Here is a 24,243-nt window from a genome sequence, read left to right as displayed (position 1 = left end):
GGCCAATAACATTAACTAAGTAATATTATGTTTACATTTATTATAAATTATGCTGAATAAAATATGAAATGCCTTTTGATTTCTAGTTTAAAATAAAAATAGTTTTATATTTTAAATACATTTTGGAGGTGGAGTTGCAGCACATCACATCTGCCACTTTATCCTGGACTTGTTTAGTTTATCTACTTTTCTGGAAATACTTAAGAAATGCATTTAGGCTGACAGTAGTCACAGTTTTTATAATAAACTTAAAAATTGATTTTGTTCTCTTCTTGCTTCCTTTTTTCTTTCTCTAGGGTTCCCTTAAGGAAAAGACAGTTGAAAATCTTGAGAAGTATGTAGTCAAAGATGTAAGTAATAAAGGGAAAAATAGATCTGCATGATAGCTTCCTTTACCTATTAGGGAAATTAATAACAAGCTTATTTATAATGAAGTGGACAAGAGAAGATATTTCTCTGTCGTGGCAGTTTAACACACTCTGAGTATAATCACCAAGAGTTTTCAGCCGGAGCATGGGTTTTAGTTTTTCTTGTTTGTTATTAGGCAAGAAGACCCAGTATTTCATTTGTCCTTTTAGCTCTAATTACAGTAACAGCAGCTAGAGTGGTTACTTTGCGCACATCACTGTGCTAAGTGATTACATTCATTATCCCATTTAATCTTCCATATAACTGTGAGTTAGTTACTGTTACCTCTGCTTTATAGATGAAGAAACTGGGGACTTAAATAACTTGCCTAAGTTCATACAGTGAATAAGTAGTAAAGCCAAAGTCACACCTAAATGTATCCTGAATCATAACCACAGCGCTAGATCATCTAAAAAATGTACATATGGGGGCTTCCCTGGTGGCGCAGTGGTTGAGAGTCCGCCTGCCGATGCAGGGGATGCGGGTTCGTGCCCCGGTCCGGGAAGATCCCACATGCCGCGGAGCGGCTGGGCCCGTGAGCCATGGCCGCTGAGCCTGCGCGTCCGGAGCCTGTGTTCCGCAACGGGAGAGGCCACAGCAGTGAGAGGCCCGTGTACCGTAAAAAAAAACCCAAAAAAACAAAAAAAAACCCCACTATATGTGTGACTATTATTTAAATTGTCTTTAACCTATAAACAGGGAATAATGAGGAAAGCTTTAAAATACTTCAAGTGACATTAGTGGAAAACCTAATAAAAATTTTAAATATCTGTAGTTTAGTTAAAAGCATTGTGCCAGTGTTAATTTCTTCGTTTTGATCATTATGCTGGGGTTAAGATGTTAATATTAAGGGAAGCTGGATAAAGAATATATAGAAACCCTCTGTACTATTTTCACAACTTTTCTGTAAGTCTGAAATTATTTCAAAATAAAAAGTACACACACAGCACTGAGATGAGATACTTCTTCCTTTTCTTACAGAGTAAAAGTAGAATGCAATTATTTTCTCAAAGTTCTTTGGTAAAGATTTCTTATTGTTTTCATTCTTTGTACCTCCTATTTCCCGTCCACTCCCACTCCCATGATTGTTGTTTCAAGAAAGAACACTGAGGGGTTCAGGAGGATTTAAGTGAAGGAAGCTATTTACTGTGAGAGAAGGAAAGGCTGTTTTTCTTTCTGGTCACATCAGGAGTTAGAATTTCCTCATGTATCTGCAGGTGGGTCTGGACATTTCTAGGTTGCATCATGACACATCATGTCATTTCTGCAAGGTATTTCATAAAATAAAAGTATATACAGTGAAGCCGTATCTAATACTCTCCATAGAGTATTTAGCTGATGATGTTCAAAAATCAGCTTCTCCTCATCTCTCACACACTTAATTCACTTACTTTTAGAGATTACAAGGTAATTTAAACTCTTTCCTGAGGCAGACATAATGAGGAAGTTAGATGTTTTTAATAGGCATGTAATCATTTATATATTTTATATATAAATCTATTATATATACACCATGTATACACTACATACATGATACTTAACTCATGCATAGTGACAATGTGGTCTTCTAAATGCAAAATTCTGAAACCAACCAACCAACCAACCAACCGTCCCTCCCTTAAAGGGCACCCCCTATTCCTATTTCAGTGGACAAAAATCCAGTGTCTAACTACTCCACAGTGTAAATGAATATATACAGATGGTCCCCAACTTAAGATTTTTTGACTTTACGATGGTGTGAAAGCAATACACATTCAGTAGAAACTGTATGTGGAATTTTGAATTTTGATCTTTTCCCAGGCTAGTGATATGCCCTACAATACTCTCGCGATGCTGGGCAGCAGCAGTGAGCTACAGCTCCCAGTCAGCCATGCGATCACGGGGGTAGACAACTGGTAACATCCGTTCTACTTTTCACTTTCAGTACAGTATTCAATAAATTACATGAGATATTCAACCACTTTATTATAAAATAGGCTTTGTGTTTGATGATTTTGCCCAGCTGTAGGCCAGTGTATGTTCTCAGCACGTTTAAGGTAGGCTTGGCTAGCTGTCATGTTTGGTGTATTATCGGGACATAACCCCAACATAAGTGGAGGAATATCCGTGTGTTTTAGTGTTTCGCTCATCATCGTAATTATATTTCAGGGAAAACTGCCTTTGCTTCTAAGCCGGATGAAGGAAGTAGGGAAAGTATTTCTTGCCACCAACAGTGACTATAAATACACAGATGTAAGTGCTTAATATTCATATTTGTTTATTTATACAAAGGAATTATTTTGGACTAAAGAACTGTGACTATAATGAGGAAGATAGTTTATTAAGTGAGGGTATTTTATTGCCATTTCATTTTGAAAGCAGAATGAAAAAAGCAAAAATATATAGCATACATCAGAGCGGTTCTCAAATTTTTCTAAATATTTCTTTTGACTATTTTCCCTCATTACAATTGGCTACTTGAAGGTTTTCTCTTAGGGGTTATTTAAAACATTTGGGCTGATTAAAATGTCTTCGTTGTCTCTTTGTGCTTCATTTCTAACACTTGAGAAGTTACACCCTTTATTATTGCACATGTGTACATATGTGCCCTCCCTGCTGTTGGGAGCCAGACAGAAATAGATGGTGCTAAGGTGTTTTGACTCTTAGCCATCAAAATTTACTACCTCTTAACTTAAAAAAATTTTTTGCCATGATTAAAGCATATAGAAAAGATGATTTAACTCCTTATCATGTTACAGGTTCCCAGTACTAGCAGGAAGCTCAGCACTCCCCAATTCTCTTTATGTAAAATGTTGATTTAGAAATTTGGTGATTTGGAGTAAGCAAGTAAGTTGGCTTGGTTGGTCTAGGAACAGTAGTAAGAGGGCCAAGGTATATTATTTCCATGTGAGTCATTAGTTATCTCTACACCCTTATCTCAGATACCCTTTACCTCCAAATATGTGTTCCAGTCCACTAGGAGAACTGGATAGGAATATATGGATGTGAATCTGTACAAAAAAATCTAGAAGTCTGTGTTCTACTGAGAATGTCAGAAGCTTGCGTTTGTTTGCTATGATGAAGCATTCATTTCTGGCTTCTTCCACTGCCATGATTTCATAAACTTTAGAGGAAACAAGAATGTGATGAATCTTGTATTGAAAAAGACATGTCTTATAAAAAGCTTGTGTGTGATTTATTTAGGTGTCATATATCTCTTGCAGAAGTAGTATATGGACCTTATGTTGGATTTTTTTTTTCCAGAAAATTATGACTTACCTGTTTGATTTCCCACATGGCCCCAAGGTACTCTCTGTAACTTAACAGACTGTTGCTTTAGTAACAATGAATGCATTTAATATCCTGGAATGTTGAGGGTAAGGAATTGGTCAGGAGCCATCCAGAAATCTTCATTAATATTAGAAGTAATGGGCTTCCCTGGTGGCACAGTGGTTAAGAATCTGCCTGCCAATGCAGGGGACACAGGTTTGAGCCCTGGTCCGGGAAGATCCCACATGCCGAGGAGCAGCTAAGCCTATGCGCCACAACTACTGAGCCTGCGCTCTAGAGCCCGTGTGCCACAACTACTGAAGCCCGCGCGCCTAGAGCCCATGCTCCGCAACAAGAGAAGCCACGGCAATGAGAAGCCCGTGCACCACAGCGAAGAGTAGCCCCCTCTTCCCGCAACTAGAGAAAGCCTGGGCACAGCACCGAAGACCCAGTGCAGCCAAAAATAAATAAATAAATATTAAAATAATAATAGTAATGCCAGGAGTTAGTGTAATTTAAAGTTGCTAGCAGTTTGAAAACTTAGTAGACAGAAATAAGAGAGATTCATGTGGTATTTAGTAGGATGAGATCAGAATAATTTTTTTAATTTTTATTTATTTATTTATGGCTGTGTTGGGTCTTCATTTCTGTGCGGGGGCTTTCTCTAGTTGCGGCAAGTGGGGGCCACTCTTCATCGTGGTGTGCGGGCCTCTCACTATCGCGGCCTCTCGTTGCAGAGCACAGGCTCCAGATGCGCAGGCTCAGTAATTGTGGCTCACGGGCCTAGTTGCTCCACGGCATGTGGGATCTTCCCGGACCAGGGCTCGAATCCGTGTCCCCTGCATTGGCAGGCAGATTCTCAACCACTGCGCCACCAGGGAAGCCCCAGAATAATTTTATGCCCAAGAAATTCTATACAGAGTTGTTACATTTGTGTGGCAAATAAAGGAATTTTCAGGTTGAAGAAGATAATGTAATTAAAAGAAACAGAGAAAATGTATATATTCTTGCCAACGTCTAGATTCTGCTGTTAGTTATTGCTGAGTTCTGTGCCAAAAGAACAGCTAACCTTGATATTTAGCAGAGAAGTCTTCATTCCTGTAGTATGGCCATATTTAGATTTAAGGAATACTCATTGCGATTTAGTCACTAGGCTTCTCTGAATAAATGTCATAAATAACTGTTTTGAGATCACCTAAAAGCAGAGTAATGCAGTGCTCTTTGTCTTGACCTTAAAAGGTTAATGCCGTGGTTCCAGTTCAGGATGGAAGTAACGTTAACGGGCATCCCTTCTACATTAGTGCTGATTAGCCTGCCATATAAGCCAAAGACCAGTGTGTACCTGGAACCATCATTCTGAGAACATAACTGATGAAATCTGCTAATAATAGTTCCACGTCAGTTGTATACTTCAGTTCAGATGCTAATCTGCCTCTTTCTCAATCTGTCTCTTACATATTTGTTTTGCAACTCTCTTTAGCCCCTTTGAGCCTCTTATAGCCCATTTTTAGCGTGTGAGCACACTTTCTTTCATACATTATATGGCTTGAAATAAATTGATAAGTAGGTGAAACGATTTAAAATATAGTGGTTAGAGTCATCATTTATATTTTTACTTTGCCTGCTTCCAAAAGGATGTGGCTTATAATAAGGCACAATATGTTTTTAATAAAATAGTGGGATTTTCTGGTTATACTTAGTATTTCTACATTCCTTTCATCTGATTGAGATGAAACATGAGTGCTTTAAGGTTAGGAGTGATGTTTTGGCTTTTGCTGTTTCTCCCTTATCAGCCTGGGAGCTCCCACCGACCATGGCAGTCCTACTTTGACCTCATCTTGGTGGACGCACGGAAACCACTCTTTTTTGGAGAAGGCACAGTACTGCGTCAGGTGGATACTGTAAGTTGACAGGAAGGTGTATCTGTGAGCAATTACCCTTAATGTTCCTCCTTTCCCCACTCCTACTCTCCCTACGGAAACAGGTATTTTTAACTTATGAGCCATATCTCTCTTTTGAAGTTTTTTGGTCTTAATCGATATAGCAGAATAATTCAAATGAATATAATTCAAAAGTGACATTCATTTGGCTGCCTAGCCAAGTAGCATTTTGGGTGGAGATTGTGATAGAAGGATAAAGCATTACGAAGTTCCTATTCTTTTCTCACAGAAAACTGGCAAGCTGAAGATTGGTACCTACACGGGCCCCTTGCAGCATGGCATTGTCTACTCTGGGGGTGAGTCACAGACTTCCCTTTATTTAGTGTAAGTCTTTGCTCAGACCTTTGCTCAGACCTGAAAGCTTTGGTGTCCTCCTGGCACAGTGCCACATATACTCTTTAGAATTCTAAAGATACCGTCTCCTGATGGTAAACACTTCAATCACCTACTAATACAATAGGAGTCAGGGAGAAAGGTTTTGAGAAGTGGTCAGTATGTCCTAGTGAACCTTTGATTTTCACTGAAAGGGTCAGTTTTTTCCAATCCTCCTTTTGCCTATTTGAGGCATTTTCTCAGTGTCTGGAATCATGTCGGGTGGTTCCCAAGGGGTCCTCTAGGGGTTTTTAGGAGCCCCTGTGGACACAGATGTGTATTTTGTTGGAATGAGAAGCAGTGGAACAAAGCCAACCTAATGGCAAATCTGTGATGAGAAATGGCAGCGGTACTTTGAAGGGTTACGTCCCCTAAAGCTGAGACGTGTAGTTTTGTTGCTCGCGTTTGGTGATCAAGAGCTCTGGTGAGCACAGTGGAGCTAAAGGCCTTGTCTTAGGGGCACTGAAAAGGTTGATGAAAAAAGACAATGGTGAGTCTTTATCTTTAAGAAAGGTGCACCCTTTTGGTGTGTTCCTCACATAGTTAAAAGAATAAAATTAATTGTATTTAATGGTTATGGTACTTGGAACACTGGTTTTTAATACGGAGACATTTATTTTCTCATTGTTCGTTCCATTGTTTCAGGTTCATCTGATACAATCTGTGATCTGTTGGGAGCCAAGGGCAAAGACATTTTATATATTGGAGATCACATTTTTGGGGACATTTTAAAATCAAAGAAACGGCAAGGGTGGCGAACTTTTTTGGTGATTCCTGAACTTGCACAGGAGCTGCATGTCTGGACTGATAAGAGTTGTAAGGAGCCATTATTCTTACTTTATAAATCTTTGACGTAGCTAGTTTATATCTGAATGGCCAGCTATGAATCAGTCCTCTTTGATGAACCATTACTTTGTATGCAGGGGGTCAGACAGAGGTGGTCAAAAGATGGGCCCTTATATTTGGATACCTCCTTCTCATAGAGCCAGATATTTCACAGAAGCCCAGAATTTTTGAGGTTATCTTGTTCAGCCTTCTTCTTGAATCCCTTTAAAGTTTAGAATATTACTGGTCTGAGTTATGTTACAGTAGCAGCTGAAAGTGAACTCTGCTTACCTCTGTAGTCCCTTATTTGTTCAGTCATGCCTGCTAGTTCCAGTCTCTCTGCCACCAGCTCATATCTGTGATTCTGGGGTATTGATGGCTCTGAGTGCTGATCACCCGGTATTTATTTGCTCTTCTGAGAAGTAGAGAATGAGGCACTCTCTGAACTGAGCTATACTCTGCACTGAATTGAGCTTTGACCCTAGTTATGTAAAGATGTTTGACACACATAAGTTCTCCAGCCAGTCCTAGCTAGCATCACTCACAGCGTGGTGGAAGGTCCTGCCTCTGGAAACTCAGCCTGCCTCAGGTAGTGACCCTGGCTCCCCCACTTACTATCTTCAGCCCTCAGGCAGGTTACTGAAACACCCTGTGCCTTAGTATCCTCATATGTGAAAATGAGGGTAACACCTACTCTCATAAAGCTGCCTGCATAAAGGAGATGGAAGTAACAACCTTTCTCAGCCGAGGCTCCTCATCTGAACCACAGGACAGACAAAATGATTTGAATGACTCTCGGTTCTCCCAAAGATGGTAGATAAAGAAGATTTGTTATATACAGTGGATACATCATGGCTTGATTCTCGTTGGGGAACCCAGGTTGAGAAAGGCTAGAACACACAGAAAGCATGCAACGTATAGTGGCTGTTGCTATTGTTTGTACTTCTTGGTGGGATTTTCTGGCTAGCCTCTCATCTACATTTTCAACTTTCTACCTATAGAATTTTAGAAATCTAGTTGATTTGGTTCTGTTTTCTGGACTTGTGACTTATGCTTTTATCTAAAGATGGAACCGTTAACACTTGCTTTGCTGACACACCTGAGATGGGGTATGAATTGGCACTTTATAAGCTCAGAATCAGCATCCAGTTAGGAAAGTTGTATGTAGTGGGTGGTTTTAAGTAGGAGGAAATGCTGGCGTCATCTGCCAGATTCCAAGCAGTGTCAGTGGGTTTTCCCGAAGGTGGGGGAAGGAAGTCATTTTACACGCTCACCTATAGCTTTACTTTTCAGTCATATCTGCAGCCTTTTACTTTAGTTTTAGCAATAGTTAAAAACTAGATGATTTTTGTTTTACTTAAAACATTTTCCTTTTTCTTCCAAACTTTAGCACTTTTCGAAGAGCTTCAGAGCCTGGATATTTTCTTGGCTGAACTCTACAAGTAAGTTTCCTAACCCTAAAAATTTCTTCCCTAAAAACCATCTACCTCTTCAGGAGTCACTTAGAGGTAAGAGACGTCCTTTCTGGAGATTTTCACTGGATTTTTCTTGTCTCCAGGCACCTTGACAGCAGCAGCAATGAGCGCCCCGACATTAGCTCCATCCAGAGACGTATTAAGGTATCCAAATGGGATTTGGGAGAAAACTTCGAAAATAAACTTTAAGTGATTTCTGATATTATACAGGGAGTGGCACATAGCCAGTGTTCAGTAAACATTTATCGAATGAGCTGAGCCTTAATCTTGTTCTTTGCTTTAGAAAGTAACTCATGACATGGACATGTGCTACGGGATGATGGGAAGCCTGTTTCGCAGTGGCTCCCGGCAGACCCTCTTTGCCAGTCAGGTGATGCGCTATGCTGATCTCTATGCAGCATCTTTCATTAATCTGCTGTATTACCCGTTCAGCTACCTCTTCAGAGCTGCCCACGTCTTGGTGAGTTATATAGCCTAAGGCTACTCTTTGCAGTTAAGATAACGCTGTTAAGGCCAAGAGCTGCCACTAGCTATCTGGCATGGTACAGGAAAGTTCAGATCATTTCTTTCCAATGTGCAAAGCCCAGAGCCAGGTTACATGGTTGCACCAAAAAGGAGTTATGGGAAGGTATGAGCAAGATAGAATGTTACAGAGCTTAACTTTACTTTGAAAACTACTTGGTTTAAAAGTTGTTTGAATGGTAAAGACTTTCCTCTATTATTAGTGCTAAATGAGAGAAGTGTAGTTTTAAATTCCTATATTCCAATACTGATCTATATTTCAAGACTTTTTTGCTGTGAAATAAATAGGAAATAATCTCTTCTCTCCCATCTTATCCAGTTTCAGGCTATAGTATACAGTGTGGGCACAGTTTTGAGTGGGAGAGAAGAGAGGATAGGCAGCTTTAGGAAGTTCTAGGAAGATACTTCAGTAGCTGAATTGGCTTGGCCTCTGGTCCATTATAGGTGCTTCTGTACAGCCATCTAACAAAGGCAGAGGGATTAGGACCTGGGAGACAGCTGTTTTGTTCTGCCTGCTTTCTGAACCTCTGACTTTGTTGTAGATGCCTCATGAGTCAACAGTGGAACACACACATGTAGATATCAATGAGATGGAGTCCCCTCTTGCAACCCGGAACCGTACATCAGTGGATTTCAAAGATACCGACTACAAACGTCACCAGTTGACACGGTCGATTAGTGAGATTAAGCCCCCCAACCTCTTCCCACTGGCCCCCCAGGAAATTACACACTGCCATGATGAAGATGATGATGAAGAGGAAGAGGAGGAAGAGGAAGAATGAGGAGGAAAAGCAAAACTCTGAGCACCCATTAAACAAGTTCTGGCAGGACTCCCAGGAGTAAAGGATGTCCCTGTGGGGGGTGGGGGGGCTCCATCAAAGGTACATCCGGAAAGTTTCTGAAGAAATACTCTAATCGTAGGGGATACTTGTTTTAGTTTTGTGTGTCTGCACTCTTTGCAGATGGTTCAGAATTGTAATGGAGTCTGTACTGGAGGAAAGTAAGGGTAAAGCTGGGCTGAACTGCATGCAGCTGGCTCCATCGTGGCTTGTGACACTGTTGCCTTGTCTTGTTTCATCATCAGTATGTCATAGTGTATCCAGATACACTAAGGGTGGTGAAGGGTCTCAGAGTGGAGCAAGGAAGACAATGGGAAGAGGTGATCCAAAAATGTTATGGTACAAATTGTGCTCTTATTCCAAAATCCATCTTTTTCAGTGCATTGCATAAGTATTATATATCAGTGGAGAAATATATTATTTCCATTATCAAATGTAGTCTTCTGTTAAGGTCAAGGTTCCTTTACAAGCTTTTGTAAGTGTCCTCAGTGACTCCAGTAAGGCTGCTGTCAGTGGCGTAGCAGATGTGTTCTCTACTTGCTGTAGGTAGGGCTGGTCTGGAATGGACTGCAGCAATTTCATTTTGAGGCAGAAGTCTTCATCCACTTCTACATGATTTTGATTGATAGCAAAACTGTTTATTATCCAAAAACAGTCTTTTTCTCATCTGGGATAAATCTATAGAAAGAATTCAGCTGAAAGAGGACAAAGGATCAAGCCACCCAAAAAGAAGAGAACCTCCTTCTTATATTACACCATAACGGAGTAAAATTCATTAGTGTGGGCCATATAGTGTGGCTCATGCCACCCCATTCCAGCCTTCTGTATCCTCTTGCTGTATTTCAAATTCAAGCATAAGAGGGTGGGAAGAGGGCTCTGTAAGCCAGAACCTTTACAAAAACAGGGCACAATCAACGTGGATAAATTCACTTCAGAATCCCAAGTGAAATCACTTCTTGTTGTTCAGAACAAGAATGGATCATCACTGTATACTTTAAGGTATTATAACTGCCTCACCGGAACAGTGAAAGTTGTTACAACATTTTTCACAGTGGTGTAGACTCTTACTTTAACCTTCATATGTTTCTTCCATTCTTACTGTCATTTGTCAACACGGGAGGGTAGATTAGCTGCTCTAGAAGTCAATAAAGTATATTTCTAATACTGACTTTGACCCCTTCCTGTAGCACAACTATAGTAACTGCTAGTCTTCAAGTGGGTTTAGGGGTTTTTTTTGTTGTTTTCTTTTAATTAATTGTTTTTGGCTGTGTTGGGTCTTTGTTGCTGCACACGGGCTTTCTATAGTTGCGGTGAGCAGGCCTCTCACTGAGGTGGCTTCTCTTGTTATGGAGCACAGGCTCAGTAGTTGTGGCACACGGGCTCAGTAGTTGTGGCTCGCAGACTCTAGAGCGCAGTCTCAGTAGTTGTGGCGCACAGGCTTAGTTGCTCCGTGGCATGTGGGATCTTCCTGGACCAGGGCTCGAACCCGTGACACCTGCAGTGGCAGACAGATTCTTAACCTCTGCGCCACCAGGGAAGTCCGTGGGTTTAGGTTTGACTTAGTGATATCAATTTGACTTTCTCTTAAAGGAAATATAGTCTAGCATGATTAATGGCTAAATTTATAGCACTTAAATAGGCCTCAGTTTTTTCATGGAAAGTTTTTTGGTACAGGACTACGAGGTGAGGCTTTTTTTTTCCCTTTTTTTTTTTTTTCCTTCCCTTTTTTTAAAAATCATTTTATAGGTAGGGAACACGGCTCAGTAACTTAGCCAAGGCCATATTACATCACCACTTTGAATGTGTAGGGCTTTACACTGTCACATCAAGACATATACATTCTGGTATCTGTTAGGAATTTATGCTACTTTTAAAGTATTAGGTTAGAAATGCTATTGCAGGGACTTCCCTGGTGGTGCAGTGGTTAAGAACCTGCCTGCCAGTGCACGGGTCATGGGTTTGATCCCTGGTCCGGGAAGATCCCACATGCCACGGAGCAACTAAGCTCATGCGCCACAACTACTGAGCCTGCGCTTGCCTAGAGCCCGTGCTCTGCAACAAGAGAAGCCACTGCAATGAGAAGCCTGCACACCGCGATGAAGAGTTGCCCCTACTCGACACAACTAGAGAAAGCCCGCGTGCAGCAACAAAGACCCAACGCAGCCAAAATGAATAAATAAATAAAATGGGCAAAGTATATAAATAGAAAAGAAAAAAAAAGAAATTGTTATAGCAATTAGATATTGCTCCTGTTTTAAATTTTAGCAAATATGTTTGTGATCACCCCAGCTATTAATTATTCTCATTCAAGATGGAGATGCTGCCCAGTTTGACACTGTCTTCAGTGTTCCCAGAGCCAAATAATATCTGAGTGACTTATTACAACTACATGGCTAATTTAATAGTACCTTTAAATATCTCCCCTGTTAGAGCAAGGCCCAACATGATCACGTTGCTTTAATTTACCACCCCTTTTGTTTTGTTTTATTCACATAAGATCTTATCTAAGAGTTTCTTTTCAACTAGACGAGTCTCTGGTAGTGGGTCCAAAGACTGAGAAATGAAAAGCACACACCTGGAATAAGAATTCCACTACTGGTTACAGCTTTCTTTAGGACCGCCAAAATATACTTTAAAGAGCTAAGATTCCATAGGAGTCTAAGGCGCAGAGCAGAGCCTTTGCTTCTCTGCATATTACTCCTGTTAGAAGAGTGCTGGGAAGTAAGTGGTCCTTGGGCAGGGACTCAGAGCAGCTGTAACTGGACTTGTTAAAACATGAATATGAGTTTCTCTCTGTTGCTAATAATTAAGGAAGCGAAACATAAAGTTATAATTTTCCGTGTAAAAAAAAAACCCTAAGGTGTTTAGACTGAGAGGAAGCTCTCCCAACTCTTTTCAGAACTTCCTTCCTGGGTATTTGGAAAACACCGCTTAGTTTCAGACTTTGTGAGGCCCCCTGGCACCCTAGTATATCCAGCAGCGGTCAGAGGCACAGCAGACCACAGCCCAGCGTCTGCAAGAGGCCTTGTCCTGTGCATTCCTCTCTACAGAGATGGTCAGGTAAAGCTCAGATGGTGTATTTTAGAAAAGTTACTGAAAGCCTTAAATTTCCTACCGTAAGCTCTGCTGAGACCTAAAATAAGAAAACAAGCCCTTCAACATACCCCTTCTAAGATGCTTTTAGGAAAAGTGGGTCTTAACAGAAAAACTGAGAGCTGCAAATCCTTTAGACATGTTAGTATTGTTTTTAAGCAACCACTTTAAAAAGCCACTTGCAGTGACATGTCAGATTTAAAAGTACTTTGTCCATGTTTAGATATTCCTAAATCAGATTTATTTATTTAAGAAATATTTTGTCAGCAACTTTAAAGCCCTGCAGTTTTTCCAAGGCTGCCAGAGCATTTAAAAATACTCTGCTTATTCACCACAAATAGCCTGAGACAAACAACTGCATATCTAAGTCTGCATTAAGAGTAGGAGCCTTGTCCACATTCCATGTTATGGAAACTATTTAACCTTTCTTTGATGGTGGGAAAAATGGTAACTATGATCTAGCTATTGCCATACACTTAATCCCAGATCCTCAGTTCAGCAGTTTACGTCTCAATACTTAGGTTTCTCATGACATTCTTTCTTGGTGACTAGAGCATAGAGCTATTCTTAAAGTTTTTCCTCAAATGGAACAATTTCAAATGATACACAGCTTTGGGAGGCCCTGAGAATGAAATCTAGACCATGGAGCTACCTGAACAGCCTTGAAAAAAAGGACCGGTGCACAGCCACCAGAGAGCAGGGAGGACGTGCACGTGCACAGCAGCCGGGACGCAGAGCCGGTGACTTCCAGGAATCCACGTCGTCCCATCTCACACCTCCACGAACGGAGATGGGGCACTGCACGCTGTTCTCACAGCCGAGCACGTAGGAATAGCAGAAAGCAAGTCATCTACGGAGAGAATGCATTGGTTTACAGAATGAACAAGGCAGCTTTTCTGTTTAACCCGACAATCTCAACCATTTCTCCCCTGGCCTCAGACACGATGTCTTCATCCCAAGTCCACAACTATCTGACTTGTTCCCACAAAGGTATGCAATAAAATATAAACAATAGTTTAAGTCTCTCTAAAGAGCTTTAACAGAAAAAAGTACTCCCGATTGAACACGCAACACCTCATCTCAAGCTTGTCGACTCTTACTGCAAGTGTAAGTAAGCTATTTTCTAATTTAAAATGACAGAAGTTTTTGGTCTGGTCCCTTTATGTTCCTTCCTATAAGATACCTTTGCTCCATTTTATTACTAGAAAAGAAATGGTTTAGACAGATTGGTTCATGAATCAAATTAGGTACAAATATTCACCCAAATGCGCTGCCTCTCCCATTGTGCTCTTCCCAAAGCCATGTCTGGCCAGGGCTATAGATGAGGCCTGGAGAGTCTAGGCCAAGATAAACCTCATCATACACACTGGAGCCCAAGCAGCTGAGTGCACGCACAGTCTTCACATGAAAGACAGCAATAGTCCTTCCAAGTCTCACAAGTTCCTGAGATACTTGGCAAGAGGACTTGTCACGCAAACCTTCCCACCACTGAAAAATGTTTATTAAATGTCCAGTCTTTGAGAGAGGGTTTGTACCAAAGGTAATCTTTAACTTGTCGGTACACATATTTTGAAGCAAGTAACTTCATTTTTGGACCCACTGCCCTCAAGTCAATGATGTAGCAGAATTGTGGCAAGGAAGCTGGCTTCATCTAAAATTCCTGCCATGTGTTGGCCTACTGTTTGAGTGCTTCACAATCACTCCTACCCTAGCAGGAAAAGCACTCTGACAAAGAATTCCTGTAACCGATTCCCCCTTGCGTCCTTAGACCTCACAATCATCTACCAGGGGAGATGGCATGCCACCAGAATGTCACAGAGAGGCACTATAACCATTGCTTTGTTCTGGGGCTTTTTGAAAGAGCAGAGATATGAGGACCTCAGGGAAAAAGATCAAACAATCATACAAAGAAGCCAAACGTTTATTAGCCATCTCATGTAATTCAGCCTTTTGGCTTTAATAAGAAATCATCTCTCTATTAAACTGAATTACCTTCAAAAAGTGTGCTTTCAGAAATCAGCTCCAGGCTACAAAAAGGTCGTTCAGTTTGTACCAGTCATTTTCTCTACAAGACCATCTGATCATTATCTGTGTCCTCAGAAGTGCTGAGTCGAGAAGAGGTGCTGGGGAGCATAATCTGTTAGACGCAATAGAAACCCCAGAGCCTTTATCATGATACAGCTGAGAAGTGAACTGACATGTGGGCAACCCCATGGATGCAGAGGGAAGGCTTAGGCAAATCCCATCTTCACAATAGGAAAAACCACCTTTATTTCCCTTGGAGAGTTTCCTGATTTGAGCTCAGGACTCATCTAGACAAAGTGAGTAAAGCAGGAAAAACTAATAAGCACAGCAGCCAACTGGGAGGAGACATGCTAGAGAGAGAATTCCTTTCCCGGCACTGCTTGCTGCTTTCTGCTCTGCTTCTAACAGGCTCCCAAGAAGATAATACTTCACTGGAATGTAATCTACCTTGTTCCACTTTCGAGAAATTGGGGGTGATGATTGGGGAGGTGGGAGCACTGGTTAGGTCAGGAAGTGTCTCGGCCCGTCTTGTCAGCAGTTCTTCACTGAAATGTCTCCATCCACAGGACTAGTGTAAGTAAAACAGACCGAGAACATCATGGTTAAAACAATATGGTAGGAAAAACAAGGGACCAGTCATCAAGAGGCTCAATTCTCAGAAGAATGTAAAACAGAGACTAAGAGTGGAGGGAAGAAGGACTCCAAAAGAATGTGGTCTAGGAATAGATCACAGAGGGGCCATGAACCTCGACCGGAAGATCTTCAGAGTCTGGTCACATGAGTGAGGAGGGTAGAAGGAATAGAAGGGACAATGGAAGAGGATGTGGCTTATTAGGGAACGCAGGAGGCCCACTGAATCCTGAAGAGCATCTGACCATGACTCACCACACTCAATGCCCAGTGTTTTTAACTTGAGGGTGGACCATCTGTGCCTGCTGCAACCATTCTCCTAGGCTTCCCATCGCAGAGAAGGATCTGCAGAGCCATTTTCATCTTTAAGAGCCAATTGAGAGGCTTGAGTGAGGCCTCTGGTCTTGCCTAGGAAAAAACAGCTTAGAGATTTGCCAGCTGAAGTGTGTGTTATTAGTGACTGAGTGGCAAATGTCTGGGGCAGTTTGAGTGGATAGCCCCAGTATCTTTATCTAAAATGAACTGATGGGGGACAGATTACAATCCTCGAAAAAGAGAACACACCCCTGGCACTGGCTGTACCAGGCTGGAAGTCGCAGGCTCAGTTCTAGCACCCGCTTCCCTTTTAACATACGACTTGGTGGTGTACGTCCAAAGGGAACGCTCTGCTGTGTTGCCATGACGACCACCAATCCCAGCTTTCCCACCAGGCAGGGGACCGAGGTCAGTGTTGCACAGGTGACAGGGGAAAGAGGGAACACACATTCGCTAGAAGGGTGAACAGAAATCATTTATCTAAACAGAATAATAGAAATGAACAAAAACCTTTTAAAACAATCACAAAATTTACAAATAAATTGATACAAAATAAATAGGAGAGATTGTAAATCTACAACATCATTTGAATTATAAAATGCATTCATTATGACAATCAGCTCACGAAACCTATACATGTCATTTGTGCTTATTTAGGTTTATATACACAGCTCTGGATACTGTGTTCAAAAACTTCACTGCTACAAAGCATGAAATGTACACTATGATACAGTGAGTAAAGGCTAAGGAGGATGGAAATCAGACTCAAAGCAGGGTCTTATTTGAGGCGCCAAGGCAGTGTTGGCATTGGGCCTCAAAACCAAGAAAAGGCATATTAGAAGCCCAGGTGGGCAGGCAGCTTCCATGGTCCAGAGAGATGGATTCTGCAATCCAAGGTGGGAATTAGAGACCATCACTGTTGTGGGACCAGGCCACCAACCTGGCTTGGGAGTGTGGGAGTGAGGAAGGAGGCTGTGGCCTCACAGCCACGCTGTACCATTACCCAGAGAATAGACCCAGTCACCAGGAAACCACCTCTAAAGTATTTCACGGAGGTACTTGAGAGGCCCTGCCATGAAGTAAAGACCTGCCTCCATCCTCATCTCAAACACCTGCCATCAGGAATAGAGGTGGGCCCAATAACAGGGGCCGGGACACTAGGACCAACGTAAGAGCAGCAACCTGTTCAAGACAAAAGCAAAACCGCTCCTTCTCACCCACTTTAAAAGACAACAGAACCCTAGGCTCCATGGATGAGGGGCTCCAGAACAGATCTCATCTTAGTCACAGACGATGTACTAACAGTAGAGGCATATGTACATAATAAATAATAATATAAAATAAAGCATATACATTTGTGGACTTAAAAGGACTCCAGAAACAAGAAAAGTCAACGGACTGACACACTCCACCTTCACAGTAGACTTTAGACACGGGGAGTAATGAATCAGGAGCAAGGCTGGGGCTCTCTGGGGAACAGGAGTCCTGAGGCCTTACTTTTCTCCCTCTCCCTTCTGCTCTGGGAGCCTGAAACCAGCTGTTTATATCCAAGGGGCCTGGGCCTCCAACAAAAAGGGCAGGCACTCAAGGCCCACCAGGTCCATTTGATAGTTCTCTCCAGGGTGAGTCTGAAGAGGAAGCTGGCCCCAAAAGAAATCACTTCTCGAGTGAATCCATGTTGGTCAGATGTGGGCAAATGCTGGAAGATACCCTGCCAAGTGAGGCAAAACAATACTCCCAGTCATTCTTCCAATTCGTTTATGTTTAATACCCAGTGGGTATGGAGACTTGAAAATGAGTACTCACTGAAGTCTTATAGTATGTGTTGGATCTGTGCACACATAAACCTCGGCACACAAACTCCTAGAACTTTACTCTCTTGCCATTTAGAACCTTTGTTTCCATGTTGCTTCAAGTACAGCCTGATACTTAAAACAATTCTTCTGAGATGACCTCAGTGGCTCTAACCTATACAGTGAGAAAGCTTACTTGAGCCGAGATAACCTTGGCAAAGGTCTGAAGAGCAAAGAAGGTCCCCAGCCCAAGACAGTGGGAGGAAAGCTGCTCCAAGCTCTGCAGCTGCTGTGAACTGCCATCTTCCTCCTGTTCTTAGGGCTGACCAGGGGCTCTGGCATCTTCAGGCAGGGCAGAAGGAAAAGCAGCATGTAAGCACTCCCTGCAGGAAGGGTGCCCGCACGTGCCGGAGGAGGAAGGCCCACTGCCACAGCCTTGAGCAAGGTTGGTGCGGGTGCCCCGCACATCCGCAAACCGAGGCAAATGAACAAACATCATCCTAGAACCCTCCGAACTCATCTCTCCTATCAGCCCACGCAAATACAAAAGAAACGTGGAAAGATAAAGATTTGCAAATGGCCCTGAGGTATAAAAATCCACTGAGTAGGTTGCTCACTGATCCATTTACATGGGAAAAGTTTCTGAATCCCCAGATCACTTCCATATTGAACTCTCTAAATCCCTCCTAATTCTGGGCTAACCTGCAACCCACCAAGATGCCCTTGCTGGACAGAAGCACCACTAGTCCAGCGGCTGGAATAGAATCACACCCGACCCAGGACAAGAGCCTCAGAAGCCTCCGCTCCCTGAACTGCCAGCTCAGCCTCGTGGTCTTCAACGCTCCGCCAAGAAAACCGTCTCCGGGATCAAAGCTGAGAGGGGAACAGTTCCTGCTCTCCTGCGAGCAAGGAGCTTGTGTCATGTGACATGCACAAGCCAACCCTCCCTGGTGGCCCCCTGCTTAGAATCCCAGGGAACAAGGTGAGCACCTTCCCGTGCCAGCCCAGGTGAGGCCGGGCCCTGGGGAACACTGGAGGAGTCCTGCTCTCCTGGCCCAGGCAAGGCAAAGATGGTCAGATCCCTGGCTGGTTTTTCAGAAGATGACAGGGTTGGGTTTTGTTTTTGTTTTTGACCAGCCAGGACACAGGTTCAATTGGCCAGGGCCTACTTAGGTCTGCTCCTCAACCTGAGGTAATTTGAGGACAGAAGTTCATGGTCCCTGCTAAGCCCAAATTCCCGTGGCTTCATTTCCTAAGGGAAATGCAGTTCTACTTGTATCTAGCACTGTTTTCCTAGAGTTGGAAAAGCTGGACCTTTAGTTGTGTGGTACTGGGGATAGCACAAGTAAATATATTCACAGTTAATGTTCCATATTAGTGTGAAGTTTTGCATTCAACATTTGCACAAAAGCTCCTTGAAATATTAGAAAATGGCAAGATGCCCTACTCCTCCCACTTGGGGAAGACAACACTGTCAGCACGGGCACTGAGCTCTCTTCCAGAAGTGAGGTGAGGAAGGAGGGGAAAAAAGAGTTACATGGGGTGCCCTTTCACATTCAAATTATGTAAGAACCAAGGCTTAATTAAGCTAGTTGATTAACATCTCAGTTTCCATGCACAAATCTTAAGGTTCTGTTTTCCTAAGAGTTTAAACATATGATTTTAGAACTTGCCTGATGCACGTGAAACAGAGAATTAAAGGGAGGGAAACTCTAAAGCAGTAGGAAGAAAGTCTCCCTCATTTATGAAGAGAAAGCAGATTGTCCCAGGAACACTTGGATACTAGGAATCCAGTTCCAGGAGGAAGCTTCGGGATGCCAGAGTGGCTGCTTAGGAGAGGGGGAGGCCCTGTCTGGTCCCTCAGAGCCAGGGCTTGCAGCAGGGGCCACCGAAAAGGAGTGCGAGGCCCTGGCCTGACAACGGAGCTCCCACAGAATTCAGGACCCCGGGCCCTGTGTCTGCTCCACAGCCCGCTCCCCACGCTTACGAAGCCAGCAGCCCTAGGAGAGGACGACCCACCAGTAGTGCCGAGGACGGGCCGCTGCACATCAAGATCTCAACTATTTGATGGTCTTTCTCTGCCTTGCTCTCATTTACTTTGTAGACATGAACCGCATAGACCTTACCCAAATCATTCTCCTGCTGCCCCACAGAAGCCATGAGCCAGCATTTCTCCTTCAACAGCCTGAAGTTAGTTTCCAGAAGGAAAGTGGGGGGCCTGAAAGAGGAATCTGTCGCTCAGATACTGAGTGTTACCATCTGAAGGGTCTTGGGCCTTGCCCAAAGCAGATATAACTGTAGCCAAATGTTAGCCTTCATTCCTTCAGGGACCAGACAGGACTTATTTGGGACTCCCTGTTGTTATAAAACAGTGTGAAAAATCAAAGGTAAAGAGTAGTTTATAGAAAATAAATATGAACTTGGGAGGCTCAAATTTCGTCCTCCAGGAGCCCTACTGCAAAGCCCCCCTGTGCCAGCTCCTTTATAGAGAGGACTTTTCAAAAAGCCACACACTGAGCAGGTAAGACAGTATGGAAACGTTAACCATTTCTCCCTGAAGTCAAGGAGCCAGCAGCTGGAATCCTCTCAAAAGGGCTTTAGGATTCACAGAGCAGCAGTGGGGCTCCAAAAAAGATCCAGCACAGTAACTGTGATTCCAGAGGCTCCTTCCAGTAGCAAGGCGCCCGGAGACGGACTGCGTGTGGAGAGGCAGATCAAAGCAGATAGGCCAGGGGAAGCTGACAGGAGAAGATCCAGGAGGCCAGAGGAACCACGGCTTGGCAGCCCGGCTGCGCCAGACCACAGGGATGGCACTGCTGTCCCGGCCCAGAGCGTGGCGTGCTGGCTGGGGCAGAAGCCTCCTCCCCTAGCAAGGCCCGGGTTTCACTCTGTTACAGGGAACTCTCTCTCATTTCTGCACCCCCTACAGATAATCCCAGTTCCCGTGTCATGTCATACTGACGCTGTGCTCAGCTAGACGCATCTTAAGAGAGACCTTTACACTTGGATGGGCTTGTTTATAAAAGCAAATACAGTACAGGGTCCCACTAACGTCAAGCTCTGCGGTGGGAGCACCATCCCACGGTGCTCTGATTTGGGTGCCCGCAGCAGGCCACTCAGCCCCTTGAGGGGGCACCTGGTGACTTCTACCAGGTGAGACCAGTACTTCCCTCACTAAGGGGCACGGCACCTTCTGAGGAAGATGCTCCAGGACCAACATCCCAGGGGAAACACTGCGCCAGGTACACACATGACACTGGAGCCACCGAGCTGCTCACCGGGAGGCAAGCCCAGCGTGTTGCTGGTTCTTTCCCAACCGCAGCTCCCACCCGCCAGCCAGCGCGCAGCCTGGGGTGCACAGTCCTACCTGGAGGAAGGAGAAGAAACTGCCGCTTAGCCCCAGGGCTTCCCTTCGTGCAGTGAGACCCAGTGGAGAAGATGCTATCTTCTCACCTAGTGACTGGACGCAGCGAGGACTGACAGGTCTATGTGAAAACTGTGGTCAGTAGGAAGTCATTTCAGTGTACGAATGTTGCCGACAAAATGCACATATCCCTTGGGTTAACACTTAAAACACAGATAGAAGAGTTAGGAATTCAGTCACTCAAGAAATACCTCCTGACATTAATTTCACTACACGTGATGAATTTGATAGTAAAATAAGACAGAGACACACATGAAATGGCCACAACACACATTTGGTTTCTGAATCCCTGTTTGGGGCCAAACTGACCCTGGCTGTATGGGCAGCCTCTCTGGCGTGGACCACGTCTGAGGCGGGAGACACAGAGGTCCTCAGGCGGGGACACAGCCACTGCTGGGCCCCGCGGGCCCAGGGACAGGGGAAGGGGGCAGGTGCCGGCAGTCCCCAGTGTTCCCTCCTTTAGACACATGGGCCTAGACGTGCCTTCTCAGCAGGGTGCACAGAGCACAGCTGGAAGGTCCGACTCCTTTTCTGACAATGACATACATCCCAGTGGGAAGGGCAGGAGCGTGGACTCCACACCACGAGTTTACTCGAGGGCCCTGTGGAAGATTTCCATTTGGCATCTGTGTAGCAGCATCGTGGGTTAACAAGAGCAAGGACGGGGCGGTGGGTGACGGCGCTCTGTAAGCTGGGGCGGAAGAGGCCTGGCTGAGCTGGAGGCCCCAGGCTGTGGGAATGTTGGGGTGAAGCCACCTCACCTCTTGCAAAGATAAACCATAGGTTTAAAATCCATTAACATTCATTTTGGTGATAAAAATTCCTTAGAGTGGGAGCAAAATCACATTCCAAGCAAACGTTAAACCTTTCTGAGGGAAAGGGACACCGTTAAACATCAACATAAAACAACACTGAGCTCAGAGAGGCTGCAGGTCCCTGTGCAGGCTCCACCCTTCAGGGCCAACAGCCTGGGCAGGTCTGTGTCATTCATCCTTGAAGTTCGACAGCGACACCCGCTGGGGCACAGAGGAAGGGTGCCCCTCCCTGGGGCGGGGGCCAAGGAAGGCCACTGGAGGGACAAGTCCATCCTTCTATGGTTACATCATGGGGTCACAGCAGAGTTCAGACAGAACAATTTAAAACTCTGCAAAAGACACTTTTTAAAAACATGATCTCTCGGAAAAAAATAAATCGCAACAATTTTCAACTTCATGCAAATCGAGGGAGGAGGAGAGTGGATAATGATAAAAGGTACAGCTGAAAAAATAAACATGATTCTATTTGGGCGGAAGAAATTCATCTCCATAATCTCGAATGCCACGCCCTGGCTGTCGATTTCGCGTCTCCAGTTTCCATTCCTGCCCTCCCCGGCCTCCTCTGCTGCTTCCAGGAAGGGGACAAAGTCTTTGGTCTCAGGACGGTGCAGGATGCAGCATGGCACACAAGCGCACGCTAATGGGATTCACGGTCAGGCGCGGAGGCCGAGGCCGGTGCTCTAGATGGCGCCCTCGCTGTGCAGGCTGTGGTTGGCCTTGCTGTGCGTCACACAGTTCTGTTCATTGAGCAGGTTGGCCGTCTCGTCTGGCAGCCCGTCGTGCAGCTCCGTAAGAGTCAATTCAATTTTAGTGTTTTCACTGTCTGAAGACTGAGGAGTTTTGTCCATCCGGGACGCCATCAAGGCATTTTGGTATTGCTGTCTTGAGATCTGAGGCCAGGAGACGGTACAGAAAACAAACCGAGATAATGTTTATTTTTAGGCTCTCTTGTCTCCATATGGTATTTATTACACCTTACGTCCCCCGAAGGGCCCCTAGCAGTTGCTCTAGAAGAAAACCATCCTTGAGTATAAACTGAGCCACTTTTTAAAGTTCAAGTTGATTCTAGTGAACAATTCACTTTTTGCTGATATATAATAAGCCATCTCCAAGTTCTGTCTCGACATTTCACAGAGACTAGAAAATGGCTTCCATCAGCTAATTTCCCCCCCAAAGCTATCTTTATTTCAGCCTAAGAAAAGAGCTCCGTCTCTCGTGAAGACCGGCTGGAAACGTTTACTCATTTTCTTACCCCCTCCAGCTCTCGTTCCCTGAAAAAGCCACATGTGACTTGGCAGCTCACTGGACAGAGCCAAGGAGACCGATGTTCTTCCCCAGCCAGAGTCAGGGCACAGGAGCTGGGGGCAGGGCGCCCGCAAAATGACCGAGGCAGGCTCGGCGCAGAGGCCACGGAGCCAAACGCTCTCGGTGGAAGCCGACCGCCACCTGCCGGGCCCTGCCAAGCCGTTGTCTCCTCTTACCTTAACAAACTGGAGATCGGAGAGGGCTCGCACCGAGTAGTCCGGGATGTAGACTTGGAGGAATGAAGAGCTGAGCTGATTGTTGCTGCTCCCCAACGTCGGCGTTATCGCATCGATCCGGTCACTGCGACTGAGAGAGTCCGAGTGATTCAAGCCGCATGGGCGAGGAGGTGACTTGTTTTCACCTGGAAAAGGAGAAGAAACCCAAACTGCCTTTTAAGTGAGGTAGATGCAACTCAAAGCTCTTTATTTTCCCAAGAATAATGAATAGACAAGCTCAATCAACTTATGCCAGACGCCTCGGCGGTCTCCTGCAGCACGTTCCCGGCCCTCGTCCACGCCAACAGACCCAATCCTCCGAGTTTCCAAGAGCAAAGACCCCGTGGCTGCACACTGTGTCAGGAGCACAGGCCGGGGGGGCGAGGTCCGAGACACAGAAGCTACTTGATACGAAACATGGGCTGTAGGAAGGCAGCGCTGCATTATTTTGCCAGAAGCAAAAACAAAGGACTCTTGAACGTTCATAAATGAGTACATGTTTTTAAAGGGATCAAAACGCTTCTGTCTGCTTATACCATACCTGGCAGCCAAACCTGTTAACTTTGCCTCTGACCCCAGTAAAATCCCTGTCAGGCAGCCCGAGGACATCTCAGGATTGTTAAGAACCCTGGAAGACACCAAACCCTGAGACGGTTTGATTAGTCACCTTAGGTGCTGGGGGAGTCTTCAATGAGATCGACAGTACTCTTTCATTAAAACAAAGTGAAAGGAAATCCAGGTGAGTCTAAGTGTTGCTGCTTTTAGAGGCATGTTGACCATAGCTTCTAATAAATTTCATTAAAAATAAAACCCACACCCTCACCAGGGCTTCTTCCATTTTTGCTTCTCTAGTCAAACCTATCGCACAAATATCAACTGGGTGCCCACGCTGAATTGCACAACGTCACGGGATTGAAGGGGACCAATTCTCCCACCTGATGGTTGGCTCCTCTTTGCAATGTATCCCTGACTGGCTGTCAGCTGGCCCCACCCTTCAG

At 44.3% G+C, this 24,243-nt stretch overlaps 2 protein-coding genes across 16 annotated transcripts in view; one reads left to right on the top strand and one right to left on the bottom strand.

The window, feature by feature from the left end:
- The window catches only part of NT5C2 (5'-nucleotidase, cytosolic II), a 164,963-nt gene that overhangs the window by 139,243 nt on the left and 1,477 nt on the right, over nt 1-24,243 (top strand). For 6 of the 15 annotated variants that reach the window (XM_089897312.1, XM_089897314.1, XM_089897311.1 and 3 more), the window contains 10 exons: nt 297-350; nt 2,557-2,640; nt 3,652-3,693; nt 5,451-5,558; nt 5,827-5,893; nt 6,615-6,785; nt 8,185-8,236; nt 8,353-8,413; nt 8,553-8,729; nt 9,334-24,067. In XM_089897312.1, coding sequence (XP_089753438.1) covers nt 297-350; nt 2,557-2,640; nt 3,652-3,693; nt 5,451-5,558; nt 5,827-5,893; nt 6,615-6,785; nt 8,185-8,236; nt 8,353-8,413; nt 8,553-8,729; nt 9,334-9,573 — 1,056 coding nt within the window. In that variant the 3' untranslated portion in view covers nt 9,574-24,067. Of the gene's footprint in view, nt 1-296; nt 351-2,556; nt 2,641-3,651; nt 3,694-5,450; nt 5,559-5,826; nt 5,894-6,614; nt 6,786-8,184; nt 8,237-8,352; nt 8,414-8,552; nt 8,730-9,333; nt 24,068-24,243 lie in introns of those variants that run through there. The other 9 variants (XR_016388000.1, XR_016387999.1, XR_016387997.1 and 6 more) reach the window with 7 other exon arrangements.
- Nucleotides 15,678-24,243, bottom strand: part of CNNM2 (cyclin and CBS domain divalent metal cation transport mediator 2) — a 144,916-nt gene continuing 136,350 nt past the window's right edge. Inside the window, exons 6-7 of the mRNA XM_022568888.3 lie at nt 23,207-23,391; nt 15,678-22,615 (exon numbers count right to left, since the gene is read on the bottom strand). Of these exons, the coding sequence (XP_022424596.1) occupies nt 22,406-22,615; nt 23,207-23,391 (395 nt within the window). The 3' untranslated portion in view covers nt 15,678-22,405. The remainder of the gene's footprint in view (nt 22,616-23,206; nt 23,392-24,243) is intronic.

The sequence above is a fragment of the Delphinapterus leucas genome, chromosome 16 (assembly GCF_059928025.1).
Source record: "Delphinapterus leucas isolate spDelLeu-1000000601 "Yukka" chromosome 16, BTC_Dleu_Yukka2, whole genome shotgun sequence".
Classification (NCBI taxonomy): Eukaryota; Metazoa; Chordata; class Mammalia; order Artiodactyla; family Monodontidae; genus Delphinapterus; species Delphinapterus leucas.
This window is presented reverse-complemented; position numbering and strand designations above follow the sequence as displayed.